Source organism: Anas acuta, chromosome 19, assembly GCF_963932015.1.
Source record: "Anas acuta chromosome 19, bAnaAcu1.1, whole genome shotgun sequence".
NCBI lineage: Eukaryota > Metazoa > Chordata > Aves > Anseriformes > Anatidae > Anas > Anas acuta.
Window position 1 is genome coordinate 1588336 of NC_088997.1, and position 14831 is coordinate 1603166.

General features: G+C 47.0%; 1 protein-coding gene across 13 annotated transcripts in view; it reads left to right on the forward strand.

The window, feature by feature from the left end:
- MSI2 (musashi RNA binding protein 2) overlaps positions 1-8850 on the forward strand; it is a 227212-nt gene extending 218362 nt beyond the window's left edge. For 5 of the 13 annotated variants that reach the window (XR_011089017.1, XM_068656177.1, XM_068656183.1 and 2 more), the window contains 3 exons: positions 85-239; positions 2000-2077; positions 4046-8850. Coding sequence is in view for 12 of the 13 variants with exons in the window: in XM_068656177.1 (XP_068512278.1) it covers positions 85-239; positions 2000-2041 (197 nt within the window). In the remaining variant the exon portion in view is untranslated. Of the gene's footprint in view, positions 1-30; positions 240-1999; positions 2078-4045 lie in introns of those variants that run through there. The other 8 variants (XM_068656175.1, XM_068656179.1, XM_068656173.1 and 5 more) reach the window with 4 other exon arrangements.
- The last annotated feature ends 5981 nt before the right edge of the window (positions 8851-14831 follow it).

A 14831-nucleotide genomic window follows, 5' to 3' on the forward strand; every position in this document is an offset into this window, starting at 1 on the left:
TCATACCCAGCTTTATTCTCTGCACACCAGTCTTGAATAGCTACAGTGCTCAACCGAATTTTGGCGCACCCGCTTCCCCGGCAGGCTCCAACCCAGCCCGGCCCGGAGGCTTCCCCGGGGCCAACAGCCCCGGGCCCGTCGCAGACCTCTACGGCACGGCCAGCCAGGACTCCGGCGTCGGCAACTACATAAGCGCTGCCAGCCCACAGCCGGGCTCCGGCTTCGGCCACGGGATCGCCGTAAGTACCACGCGCCGCGGCCCCCGCGTGCCAGCCAGGGTGGGATGGGGTCGTTATTTAGTGACGTTAAGGGGGGTTTGTTTGGTTTTTTGAACTATTAAGTGATGGGGTGGGTGGCGCGTCACCCCCATAGCCTCTGCCGCTCTGCTTAACCCGCTGCGGTTGCTGACAGGCTTGGTGCAGAGCTGCACACTGTTGCCCCAGAGCCGCTGGAGTTGCAAACCGGATCGGTAACGCTCGTCTGACGCCTTCTGTGGTCCTGACGTGGCTTATTTTAAAAAGACACGTTTAATAATTACGGCCTTCCAAGCTTCTGCTTATCCAGATGGTCTTCACATCACTTAAAGGCCCGCTGAGGCTGATGTGCCTGCGTGCAGGCAGTGTACCAAGCCTCTGCTCCCACCCGCAGGGGGACAAAGAGGCTCTCAGGGACACCAGTCCTGCCCGTGTCCCACAGGGGTCACAACATCCCAATGGTGGCATGGGACTGTCCGGGCTTGGAGCTTCCAGCCTCTGCCATTGCGGCGTCAGTGTGGAGCTGGGGGCACGTTAGTGTGGGAGGTGGGCGCTGCCTCACCCCCAGGCATCTTCAGGCCAGTTACGGTGTCACTAACAGTCCTTAAAAATTGCAGGTTGCAAGTAAGTCACTTGTGTTGTGCTGTCATGTCATTGGAAGCGTATTTCTGTAGTGCTGCGTGGTTCTGAAGGCTCACTAATTATGGGCGATGGAAATTTGCTTAACAAAGCTGCATGCTGTTTTTCAGATTGCACTGTTTTACCTGTGTGTGTTAGCATGAATGTGGTTGAACTGCTTTAGTGGCTGTCAGTCTCTGAAACAGAAAACCAGCAAATTAAGTTGTTCTACTTTTTCCTGGTAAAATGCTGAGATTTTTTTTCCTCTTGTAAGGTAAACATGTCAAAGTACAGAGAACTCCCCCGAGATTCCTCTAACGAAACAGAGAATTTTGTTCTTTGACCAAATTGGATGAAATGGGGGAGTGGGAGCATAGTGCAGACAAAATTCCTGAAACTGTGTTATTTTTATTGCATAAACTGCTGGTACCCAAAAAGCCAAAACAGCCTGCTGCCCTCCACTTGTGCCCTCGTGCTCTGCATTCCTGCCCTGGTCCTGCTCCTCACATGGACACGCAAGGGACCTGACAGCCCCCTTGGATCCATTCTCATACAAAATGTGCAATATTATTACACCAATTTAAACTGCCACTTCCAAGACCCTTATTTCCATTTTTCGCTTGATGAAAAAGACCTGTTTGTTCTGGAAAACTTGGTCACTTTGACCTCAGTGACACCCTGATCTGTCAAGTAATGAGATGCACAATGAAAGCCGTGATATCCTGATTTGTCTGCACTAATACTTCAAAGACTGATTTTGTATTTGACTTGCAGATTGGCAGCCTCTTAATTTCTCCTATCCCCCAATAACTGCAAAGAGTCCAGTAGCCCTTTTTTTACATATATATTTATTTAACACTCTCCATTTACTAACCCTGGTTTAAAAACAAAAAAGGGAAAAACCCTAAGTTTATTTTTGTAACCGGGGGAATGAGAAGATGATGGTCTTGGAAAGGTAACCAGAGTTCAGAACTTGGAGTCGTTAGTGACCAGAACAACTTTTGGAAATACATATTCATGCTGGCAACACAGTCTTTCAAGTCCTTTGATAATTTCTTGCCAAAAATTAATAATCATCTGTTCCCATGTATAGAGCACTGATGAACTTAACAATTGTACAATTTTAGGGACCTTTGATTGCAACGGCTTTTACAAATGGATACCATTGAAACGTTACACATGGTTGGTTGCCATCTCACTTGGAGGTATTACAGTATATACCATTTGTACTTTGTGCTAAACTACCATTTCCCTTATATTTACTTTAAGTGAACAATTCTTTTATCTTCATTTCGTCTTTCCTTGGCCTTTAATCATTCCTTTCTGTGATTTATTTTATTTAAATCAATCTCATGGGTTGGAAACTGGAAGGCAGATCGGGAGCTAGAACCCAGCAAAGACACGTCTTCGTAGTCATGACACTTCGTGCAATGATTTGGAGACTTCAAAACCCCACAGAAATAAACGGTGATCCCAAAAAACCTTTGGGGAAGCAATCAAGTGCCAGTTGACAGCATCATGGTCAGGGTTATAGATTCGCTATGAATGCACTCATCTAAAAATAGACGAGCCCCACTGCTTTATTACAGAGAAACCATCATTCTTAATTAAGTGCTGTACCAAATATTACAGCTAAAAGATAACATTGTAACTAGTAACCATAGAGCAATTATCAAGATTAAAAAAAAATTAAAGCTAAGCAAATTAAATTAAAGACATTACCTGAGTAATGCATCCTTGGATCGCTGCCAGTTTCCTACCCTTTGAACTAAGCTCGAGTTAATTAAATGTTTAATTTTTTTATTATTTTTTGGCCTTTGGTATATTCATCTTTGCAAACAAATAGTCTTACACTGAGAACAGTGTAGATTAGAAAAGTCAGTCAATGAAAACTAGAAGGTATGCCCACGAAACCACGGAAGTTCACCATTAGAGCTCTTGTTGCAGACACACAAATGTAATATATGTGACAACCTTAATTCCTCTGTCTTTAGCCCAGCACTACCTGATCAATTTCACATTCAAAATCAGCGTATGAATTAGGACTACAGTTAGTCAAGGGACTGGGATCTGTGGGAAATGTTCAGAGGCTTTAAATAATACAAAAATAGATGTAAAAATAGATGTATAGTTAAATACTAGTGAATAAAGGGGTTTGCTATTTACTCTTCATCTACTCATAAACACACAAGATTACCTGAAATTGTTCTATGAATTGATTCAGTCCACCAAGTAGCATTTTTTATGGGAAAGCAAAAAAAAAAAATGCACAAGCACTCTTGCTTTAATCCCGGTTGTTATTTGTACGTATCAGTGTGCATTCTCAGGTCGATTTGTCAGAATCCTTCATGTTTTCTGGGCCACCAGCCTGTGTAATAACAAGGTGGTACACAAAGCATGCTAGAGGTTTGAGCAGAACATCATAATTCAAACTAATAATGCTGCAGTGAAGGCAGTGCTCATCAGATTAATATATTGTAATCATTTTACACTTACCACAACACATCAAATTGTAACCATCATTTACTGGCCAGTATTAAAACTCAAGCCATTAATGACTTAAAACCAGAAAGTGCTTTTAATGTTGCTCATTACTAATTGAAATAGATTTGGAGCGGAGGAAATGAGCCTTGTTATTAATTCCTCCAGGACCACCGGGTTTGAAGTTACCGCCGTGGTGCAGCGCTCGGCGTTGGGGCGGCTTTGGGCAGTGACCCCAGGGACACGGCCAGCACGGGCACCTCGCTGCAGCTGCCCGAAGCCCCTAATATTTATTTCCAACCCTGTGGCTGCAGCATGCCCACACAAATATAATAAAACAAAAAAAACATAACACTCATTTTACAGGAGCCTTGTAACTTCGGGGCGCGATGCCCGAGGAACACCTTGTGTTCTTCCAGCGCATCGAGTCGTGTTTGATCGCCACGAAGCCCGGCTGGTGCTGACAGAGCCCGGCCACAGGAGCACAGGGAATGGGTGCTGGGGACGGGGGGGTGCAGGGTAGGAAGGAGAAGTGGTGGCGTTGTGCTCCGCCGCTCCGGAGCCGCAGCCTGTGCCTGCAGCATGGCCAGGACGGTGCCGAGCAGGGCAGCGCCTGAGCACCGCGGTCGGGTCTCCAAACCTCCACTGACCCTGCTCTCCTCTGTGTCCTGTGTGTGCTCCTCTCCTTTCAGAGCCTATCTGGATGTCCGGGCAAGACAGGGCGAAGTTTCTGAGTGGTCCCATGTTTAGGTGATATCATCAGACTTTGAGCACTACATCATCACCAATAACAAACAAACTGGAGGTGGCACTCGACGGACTTAGGTTGTTTAAAATCTCTCTCATCATCTCATGAATCTGCTGTACTATAAAAACAACAGCTTTTAAAAGTATGTATATAAAATCCATTTCTTGTTCGTTTTATTTTCTCGATGGGTTCCCCCCCCCCTTTTTAAACCTATCCAACCCACGTTTTTTCGTAGCGTTTTGACATAGCCTCGTAGCCACGTAGACCTAATTCTTTGTGTATCTCGTAGGAGCCTAACCATAGCCTAGCTGTTTATATTAAGGGTTTTCTTTCGTTTCCTTTTCCCCCCTCCCCTCTCTCCGTGTTCCTCCCGTTCTCCGTAGTCGTTGTTGCTTACAGGAGGCTGAGGCGGCGCCGCGGGTCTCAGCGGGTGGCACCAGTTCTGGCACCGTAGACCTGGGCGGGTGGTGGCAGCGCCGCGGCGGCGGGCTGGGCGCTGCCGGGGCACGGCGGGCGCGGGCACGCGCTCCGGCAGCGGGTTCCCTGGCCCCTCTTTTCGTTTGTGACGTGTCTTCGTTCACCTGATTCTATCTATTTTCGGCAATAAGGCAAGGACGGCAGACTTTGGCGCGTCCTTTTTCTATAAGTGCTTTTTTTTGTTGAAAGAGGTGATATAAGGTTTTTTGAAATTGTGAATTCTGAAAAAAAAAAAAAAAAAAATACTGTAAATACAATTCCATTAACTACATATAAACTATTAAGAAAGAGAAATACAAACTATTTTTGTGATGGAGTCAGTCTGAGGCAGTTTCTCTATTAAAATGGAAGAAAAAAAAAAAAGTAAAGTTTTAACCGTGTAGACCAACTGCCAGAGCTGGCCCACCAGCGTTAGACTAACACTGTTTCGCTTGCTCTGTAGGTGTGGTAGACCTTCGAACTGTCCTAGCGTCATACCAGCATACTATCTAGTCATACGTGCACAGCTTACCAAGTAACAGTCTCGTTGTATTTTTAATTTAAAAACTGCTTTTCCCAAGACTGAAAAAGAAGCTACGGTTTTACTATTTAACGCATTTAAGGTTCAAAGCACACCTGTTCTTAGTTGTCGTTTCGAATTAGATCCACTTGCTGTCCAGTCATTTCAGCTGCTCCGAGCGCCCTGCGAAGCCCGGGGAGGAGAGGGCTCCCCGCCCCAGGGAGCTGCAGGCGGAGCGGTGGTAGAGCTTGCATCGTTACCTTTTTTATCCATTACTTTTCTGTATTAACGAATTAGGAAAGCGACTTTGTTTTTTGGGAATACCTCAGTGCTACAAGTTTCACCCTAGAAGCAACGGAAGATTTTAATTTATTGTAGTTGTAAACAGAATTTTAAAAAAATAAAGTATAAAACATCATTGCACTGTGACTGGTAGGGGAAAAACTGACAGTTTCCTATTTGCACATGTTTAATATTTGGCTGTTATATATATGGTCCTCTGTTGGGGGAGGAAACTTATGAAGGATATTTTTTAATTTAATTTTTTTAATATTGGTAAATAGGCCTGCAACAGCAAACTAGAAGTACAACATGGTAGGTGGCATTAAGAACATACTGTAGTGTGGATATATTTCTTCTTTTTTTAACGTAATATTGACAAGTTTTATTAATATTTTTTTAAATTGTTACGTTTATAAATTTGGTACTTTAGGTACAGCCAGTATAAGACACTGAATGCGACATTTGTTAAAAAGAGCTGCTGCACTCCTATTTTTGTAAATTTTACTAACAAGTAGACTAATGTAGACGTTCAATAGACAAGGTAGAGCAAGGCATCTTTAACAAAAACAAGGCACCATACTGCTAACCGAAAGGAGAAAACCTTGTTTTTCTTATTTTTAAAAAAAAAGAATCATGCTTTTTTGTGTAATATTTTAGGTTTTTTTCTTATTTCAGAACAACCAGGTTTAAGCAAAATGCTGGACGCTTTTTAAATATTGAGACTTGATCAAGTAATAAAGTAAATAAAACAATTCTTTAAAAAATAAAAACTAAAAAAAACAACAAACCAAATTCCCTGAAATTCAATGTATAATCAGGGAATTTTTTATTGATATTTTGTCAATGTTGATGATGTACTGTACTACCAGTTGGTTTTCCTCTCCATTCCCTATCACCTCATAGAATATTCTTTGTTGATCATTGTTGTATGTTAATAGTGTATAAAATGGCTATCTTGTAAGAGTGCTGTCCTGATGCTAGTGTAGTGAATTTTTCCCCCCCTCTTTCTCTCTTCCTCTTCTAGTACATATTGGTAGGTGTATCGTAATTAAGGTTAAAAATTTAGATGTAGTTATTCAGATTTAGGACCAGTAAGGATAGAACTTTCTCTTATTTAAGAAAAAAAATGCTAATAATTTTGGGAAGGTTTTCCTTTTTTTTTTCTTTTCCTGTTTGTTTTATTTTTTTTTTCTTTTTTTTTTCTTTTCTTTTGCTGATCTGATGCGGTTTCAACTAACCAAAGGTCTCACAATGTTAAAAATGCTGGCAAACTCTTAAGGCATTTTGTAGATCCCCACCCTTGACTTTGAAAAGGGGATGTGCCATACTACCTTAAATGCTAATGCTAGATATGCAAAACTGGATTTTTTTAATTTATTTTTTAAAAGAGGGAGGCACGGTATATTAAAACGATTTTACTAAGAGAAAAAAATATTTTTTTAAGAATGCTCAGAAGAAATTGCTAATCTGTGTGAATATGTTTTAGATGTTTATATACCTTTTGAAAAGTCCCAGTGGCCCATAGCACAAATGTCGTGGAATCCGATATGTTTTGATGTGGCTACCTAGACTAAGGTTCACATTAGTCCCCCACTCATCTAGAAGTCCATTTCAAAGGGGTTTTTGTTCGTTCGTTTGTTTGGGGGTTTTCTGTAAATTTTCTGCACAAAGGCTCAGCTACATCTTTATTTTAGTCAAGCACAGGGAGCGAACGCGCAGTTACGGCAGATATTGCCCTTTTCTTTCCAAACAGCTCGTACAGAACTGCTACCCCCGGAGTGACCAAAAAGAGAGATTTCTATCTAGCTGTGCAAAATGGGCACCGAAAATACCTCCCCCTGAGAGCGGTCAGTGGCGGGGAAGCCGGTTTTCCCCCGTCGCACGCCTCCCGCAGCGCTGGGTGCTGTGCTGGCCGTGCCGTGGGACGATTTTTCTTAACCAAACACAATGCCAATTTTGAAAGGAATTGCAGAAATCCAAAAGAATTCAGTTACCCTCCCCCACCAAAAAAAGAAAAAAAAAAAAAAGAAAAAAAAAGGTCATTTGTGATTGGCTTGATTAAAATGAAGCCTGATCTGTCCCTTTTTTTGTTTCTTACACTTCATAAATGTTCATTTTGAGTTGAATTTGTAGCTTGGACTTTAAGGTAGCATGGCTCTCTTGCTGTAAGTTTTTTGGGTTTTGTTTTTTTTTTTCATTGTACAGCAGCATTCAGCTGGTGAATGTTACACATCTTGCTAGACTAGTTAAACCATTGGGTAATTGTTGGTAATAACGACCTGAAAGGTGTTCAGATTTCTTTTCTTCCCTCCCCTGCTCTGAAACCTCTGATGCTGTTTTCATCTTTAGTGTGAATGAGGGCTAGTGACTCCAGCCACAGTTACCTTCCTGTTTCGTTTTTGCCATTCACTCAATGCAACATAATCAATAATAAAGCAATATAGTTTACTACATTTTTACTGAAGGCCAGCCATGGTTATGTATGATATTGCATATGAAACTGTTTACAAAAAAAAAAAAAAAACACTAACTCATAGCTGTCTTTTATGCTATGGATATGTCTCTTGGGTGGAATTTTTTGAATTTTTTTTTTTTTTTAGTTTAGTTTTGTTTGTTTGTTTGTTTTTAAGCAAAATAGTTTAAACAGAAAACTGAAGTTAGTGTAAGTTTAAGAGACAGGATGCATTGAAGACACACCGGCAGATCCTGGGGTCTGCGCACATACACTGTAGAGTTTCATACGTACAGAATCGAATTCAAACCCATTTCTGTGTGTGAACACTACGTGAGGAGATTCTGTAAGCTAAGCAATACTTTAATACTGTAATAAAAATTACCAAAAATAATAAAAAATAAGTAGTTTGAGAGAGTAAATCTACGTGATCGGTTCTCAGTTACCAAACAATCCGAATGTATCGTCTTGAGAGAATTTCATTTCAGATCAGTGTAAAAATCCAAGCAGCCTGGCGGAGAAGCAGGACTCACCCGTGCTATACAGCTCTGTATTCTGTACATACTCGTAACACCAAGCGTGGGATCTGTGTGTCGCGTTGACCGTAGTGGGTAGCAAATTAAGTCATTCTCTGTTGTACAAGGTCTGAACTCCATCAGTACTAGAATGCAAGTCTAAGCATTTCAGGTGGTCATAAATGTACCTAAATAAACTATGGCACAGTGGCAAGCCTAGCCCTTCCTTTTATACTTTAGTATGAACTGATGAGAACTTTGGTAGTGACTTTTTTTTTATATATATACATATATATATGTATCTATATATATCAAGCATCTTTCAGGTCTCTGTGTATGGCTTTCTAAAGCCCTGTTGTAAAATACTATGTGGATGGGGGTCTCTCACATCACAGATGTGGAAAGTATAATTTTATATTTGTATTTTCAAATAAATAAGTTTGTGAAAGGTTTCCATCCTCTACTGTGGTCCAGAAATCAATGTGTTTGTCTGACAAAAAATACAATAAACTGTTTTGAACAGACCTGCGAGTCCCTTTTATTTGGAGCAGGGGGGAAGTGTTTGTTCCTGGGGGGAAACCAGCGCACGGCCCCATTGCCCCTGCCCTCGGGGTCCCCATCCAGGGGTGACCTTGTCCTTCCCTCTGAGGGCAGATTGCAGCATTTCCACGGCATTTTCCTGTGCTGCCGACGCCGTGGGCACGATGCAGCCTGTGCACACACATCTGGTGAGGGTAACGCAACGAGGGCAGCATTAGCCAGCTTCGTTAGTGAGGGCAAATGGCTGAGCTGCACAGGTGATGCAGTGACACCTCCCTGTCCTCCCCCCGTGTCGAATACAAACCTTACTGATGCTGGAATAAAGCACACGGCTCGGGAAGCCGAACGCAGCTTTCCTCTTCCTGCAGGTGGGGCTGCCCAGGGGGGGTCCCTCCCCATGCACAGCCTTGGGGAATAAAATCTTTAAATGCCATTGGAGAGCTTTTAACCAAGGTGAAGAAGAGCAAATTGGGGTGGGTTGTTTCTGAACCATTTTTCCTACCCGGCAGGCAGGACCCAGCCACCTCTGGTGCTGAGATCTTGCTTGCAATAGGGATGAGAGGGAGGGAATAAAAGCCTTACGGGGAGGGAAGGGGCAAACATTACCCAGAAGGAGCTCAGGGGTGCCAACCTGGCATCACGGGGGTGCACATCCTGCACCAGCACCGGCCGTGGAGGTGGGCACGGGGCGGGCTGGTCCCGGGGGAGCAGTCAGCACATCGGCCCCGCCGCGGGCCCGGCGGTTAGTGGAGATCCAAGGGAAAAATTAGATTAGAAGAACAAATGAAAATAATTTAGGAAGTACTGTTTATGTGCGGTGGAAGGAGCTTCCACGGCGAGGGCTGCAGGAAACGATTTGACTTCCATCCAGAAGAAAAGGAGCGCAGGTCTGGAGTACATTAGTGTGGTGGGAGGCCGGGAATAGCAGCCACTTAACCCTGTCATTCAGCAAACATTAGTGAATTATGAGTGTATTATACGTTGGGTTATGTGTTTTGCGAAATGCCCGGAGGCCCGCTATATCTGCGCTAAAATGTTAGTGGGGGTCTCTGTCAAAATGTAAATTTTTATACCAACTCCGGAATAAAAATAAGATTTCGTGTTCGCCTCCCAGCTACTGAAATCAAATTGCAGCCAAAATCAGAGTTGTAAAATAAGCAAAAATTTCCCTTCCCTGTCAAATTAGTGCCCCGATAAAGAAAACAAGGGACATAAACATGATTTACGTCCTTTTCCTCCCGCCGTAAACATTTACAGCCCCTAGCACTGGGGTCTGCGTGGCAGCCGGGCTCCGGAGCTGTGCGGTGTCACCGTGCCCGTCCCGGTGCTCTGGAGCTGTGCGGTGTCACCGTGCCCGTCCCGGCACTGCCCCATCCACGGGACCCCCGGCGCAGGGACCCCCCCTCACCACTGCAGGGCACGGGCAGCTCCGGGGGCGCTGCCACCGCTCCCTGCGGGCTGCGGCTCAGCAACAGAAGCCAAGGCAGCGCTTATTAATTATGAGCTTAAGCACTTCCCTTCATGGCTATTTACAAGGGCCGCCTCGTTGTTAATAAGGAATAATACAAAGGAGGGGGCTTTTAAAGCTCATTTGTTCCGCGGGACGCTGATCCGCTGCCAGCTGGGAGCCCCACAGCGTGCCCCAGGAGGGCTGGGACTGTGGTTACGGGGACAGACCCCCCCTCCAAACCCCCCTCCAAACACCAAACCATTCTGCTCCCAACTGTGTGAGGTGTCGTAAGGCGTCAGCAATTACACCAGGATCCTCATTGCAAGCCTGCCGGGGCTGCAGCTTTCGGCTGGTCTCTGGGTGCAGTCAGGGGAGATGCTCGCGATCCTCAGCTCTTTGCGGAGGGCACGGACACTGCCTTCATCCCCAGGGCCACCTAGCCAGGTTTCCTGCTCTTTATTTAGGGCTGCAATTAGCAGCAGGGCAGGCTCCCATGAGCTGGTGCCTGCTGCTGGGATGCACGGCTCAGGAATTGTTTGGCTGCAGGGGGTCAAACACCAAGCCCAGGGCGCTGTAGGCTCTGCCCCTGCCCCAGGGCCAAGAAGCTTCCCCGCCTGGGCCTGACCCGCTCCGTCCCTCTGTGTTGGAGTCCTGCCGTGCTGTTATTATGGGCTGTGAAAACAGAACCAGAAGGGTTCTGAGGTTCAGCTGCATCCTCCTCCACTCCTGGGCTTTCTCCAGGAGCCGGGGTGGTGGCGGTGGCAGCAGCGGTGGCAGCAGCGGTGGCAGCAGCGGTGGCAGCAGCGGTGGCCATCCCTCGCCCCGCCGCCACCGCGCGCTAATTGCCGTGACATATTGAGTGGCACTCGCCTGGGGAGCGAGCGAGAGGAGCCCGCACATCGCTCCCGCTCAGTAATAATTACTGATTAAAAACTAGTTAAAAAGGCAATGAAGACCGAGACGTGCATTAACCGAACGACCCCCGTCTCGAGCCAGCCGTGGAGAGACGGCAGCGATTACAAAACCAGCGCTTAAAACATCCCCAAACATCGAGGGTGGCTTGGGTTCTCCCAGCTTTATTGTACGGCTCTCCCCGTGCTCCAAAATCCCATTTCCCATCAGGGTATCATGGGGGGAATGGGTACTGCAGAGCCACGAAGACCACGGCTGCTTTTACCCTATACAGTTTCAGTTTTAATGTCAACAGGGAGGGTCTCTGGCTGTGCACATGGAGGAGCACAGAGATGTGGGGATGGGGAGTGCAGGGAGGCCCCCCACCCCCCAACCCCCCCAGCCGGTCTTACTTCTTGGATAGAAAACTCTTTCCACCCCTGCTCTGCCTGAGACCCGGCACCACGAGCTGCTTCATAAGGGCCCTGTTTTCCAAAAGGAGTCTGAATAAAAGTGTTTTTCCTTTCCGGTTACTGCACTTCACTCGCAGCTCCTGACAGCTTTGAAAATGGCTCCAATTGAAATCATCATTTCATATTGATTTTGGGTTTTTTCTTTCCTCCCCTGACAGCTTTGCACTGAAGGTGTTTTCAAGTGTTACTGAAATAGAAAGCTAAATTTCCCCTTAAAGCCTGCCTTTTTGGCAGGCTGCTCCGGCGCTCTCTCACTCATCTGCTCTGGGTATCCCCACGCCCCTCTGCAGGGGTCAGAGCTTGGGGCCAGCCACTGCTCCTCTAATCCCGATCCCATTCCAATTTTCCACTCCCCAGTGCACAGGCTCCTTTGTTCGAGGGCTGATTTTTCACAGGAAGCTGGGGCTGCACCCTGGGAATGTGCTGTGGTAGTGGGATGGGATGGGATGGGATGGGATGGGATGGGATGGGATGGGATGGGATGGGATGGGATGGGATGGGACGGGACGGGGCCATCCCACATCCCAGGTCCGCAGCTTTGGTGCATCACACCACAACTCAACCCGCACTGGGGGCTGAGCTCCTTTGCACCTGCCTTTTCCAAGCATGCCAGAGCAGGGCTGGGCACTGCTTGTGTGTAAAGAGTGGCTGGGAAAGTGGGGCACTGGTGCAACGTAAACAGCAGCAAGAGTAATAAGCATGAGCCAGCGTGTACCTCTGTCTTTTTATGCCTTCATTTGAGCCACTAATAAAAATGCTCAGGATTTGTGCAGGATTTCTCATCTTCAAAGCGCGGCAGCATTGTGTTCTTCCTCAGCCCCTTTCATCCAAAGATCCAAGCGCTTTCTACCATCATGTCACCACCTTTTGATAGGTGGGGAATACCTCTCTTTTATCTTGAAAGAGCGAACCTGAATGGGCTGCCGGCTGCAAATCCTCCCCGCTGCCCTTCTTGGAGCCGTGCCCCCAGCCCCTTCCCCTGCCCCCTGCCCTGACGGTGGCTGGGCAGCAGCCGTGCTCCCACCGCACCTGGGGCCATGCACTGGGCTTGGACCCTTTGGTGACCCCCTGCAGCACCAGGAGGCTGCGAGGACTGGACATTAACAACCCCTGACAGCCCGCCGGGCTGAAGGGCAGGCGCACGAGCTGTCAATATTGATAGTCGTGCCGCTGTGTAAATGCAACCTCTCCGCTTTCTGCTGCATCGATCCGGGAATATCGCGCACAGCCGGCACAGGGGAAGGTCAGCGGCACAGCTCCTGCCTAAAGGCCCGCTCTGAGCATTGCACATCCCCCCCCGTGCATCGCGGTCTGCATCAATCAAAATAAAACCGGGTCCCAATGCAGCCCTCGGTGCGCCCGGAGATGAAGGTATTCCACCCCGAGCCTCGGCTACGCCGCCTCACAATGCTCTGCCATTAGCAATCAGCATATCGGCGCGGCAGTGCGGCCCGCTTCATAGAAAATCAAGAGGCAAAATAATTGAGTCAATAGCGATACGAAAGGATTGCTCCTTCAGCCCTATTCTTTTGCTAACAATTCTTCAGCAGGGCTGAAAATTCAAAAGCTCGGGGAATCAAAAAAGAATTGATTTGATTCAGAGCTTCAGCCTGGGCTGTATTTAACACATCATTTTTGCTTGCTCTACATATAATAGAAACTGTTTGAAGGCAGCGGGGCTGCCTTTGGGGCAGAGAGACAGCCGGGGGCATGAAGCAAGGGGGCAGGAGGATGCTGGGGACCGGCTCTGGTCACTGCCAGAGACAGGGCAGAGCTGCGGCCTCCCGACCCACACCCACACCCGATGCACTGCTGTGTTTTGAAGACCTGCTGGGCCCACAGGGGGTGATGACACCCCCAGGTGCTGAGGGTCCCAGCTGTTCCCCCTCAGCCAACCCAGCCAGGACCACGGCAGAGGTCCCAAACAAGCGGGCAGCAGCGCAGATCCGCACTGTGTCATCTGCTCCACCAGAGCTGCCGCTGGTCCCATCCATCGGGATCAAGGACAGAAGCTGTGGTTTGAGGGCACAGCGCAGTTTCCCTGCGTTACGGGCAAACGGGGTGGCAACAAAGCACCAGGAGAGGCCCGGCAACAAGAACAGGCCTCATGGCCCCCTGCCCAAGACCCTTTTACAAAACAAACACACAGTTACCGGAGGAGGCATTAAAACATCAGCAACAACACGGAAATTCAGCCAGCCCTGCCTCCAGCCCGCTGCTGCAATGCATTCCCAGCAAATCCAAACTGTCTTCGAATTGTCCCCGCGCAGGAGTGCCGGCACCTCCAAGGCCATTACGGCCCTAATGAAGGCCGTATGCTCCCTGCTGACACAGCGGGGACATGCCAAGCCACCACCGAGGCAGCTGATTTGATGTGTTGACGAGCAAGTCTTGTTGCTATAATAAGAAGTGTTTATTTGAATAATAAGGTCAGGGAGTTAAGTAGTTGGTATTCCACTCGTATGAAGCAGTTTGCACAGTGTCACTAATAATTAAAGGGGTTTTTTGACTAATCTAGTTGCTCTTCCTAAATATACTCTACTCTGTTCAAGAAACTCATCAAAGCAGCGAAGTGATCTTCGAGGTTATTAATCTCCTTTGCTCCACAGCTGGAGCAAATTTATTTGCTTGAATTAGCATGTAATAAACTTATAATAAAGCTGCCATATCCCTCGCTTTAGAGATATAGTTTGTGTAATGGGTAGTTAAATCTAGGTAATGTAGCAATAGTCTTTAGGCTCGGAGATCAGACGGAAAAGGAAAAAAAAAAAAAAAAAGAAACACAAAAACACCACGTTGCTGTTACCGCCAGTGCCCAGGCTGCAGAGTGGCTCCTTCCCGGCAGGGCTGCCAAAAACCTGGCCATGAGGCTGACCCCAGCTGCCCTCGGTGTGCCCCCTCCAGCTGGGCAGACCTTCCCCAGCCACAGAAAGAGGAATAACCCCCAAAACAGCACAGGTGGGCTGGCAGCGAGGGGTAAAACCAGGTAAAAATAATCCCCGAAGGGTGGGTGAGGGAGACGGGGTGCTGGGGTGGGTGGTGAAGCCCTCGGTGGGGTGGTGGGAGGTGGGCAGTGGGCAATGGGAGATAAGAAATGGGCAAAGGGAGATAGGAAATGGGAGGTGGGAGATAGAAAACGGGCAAGGGGTTG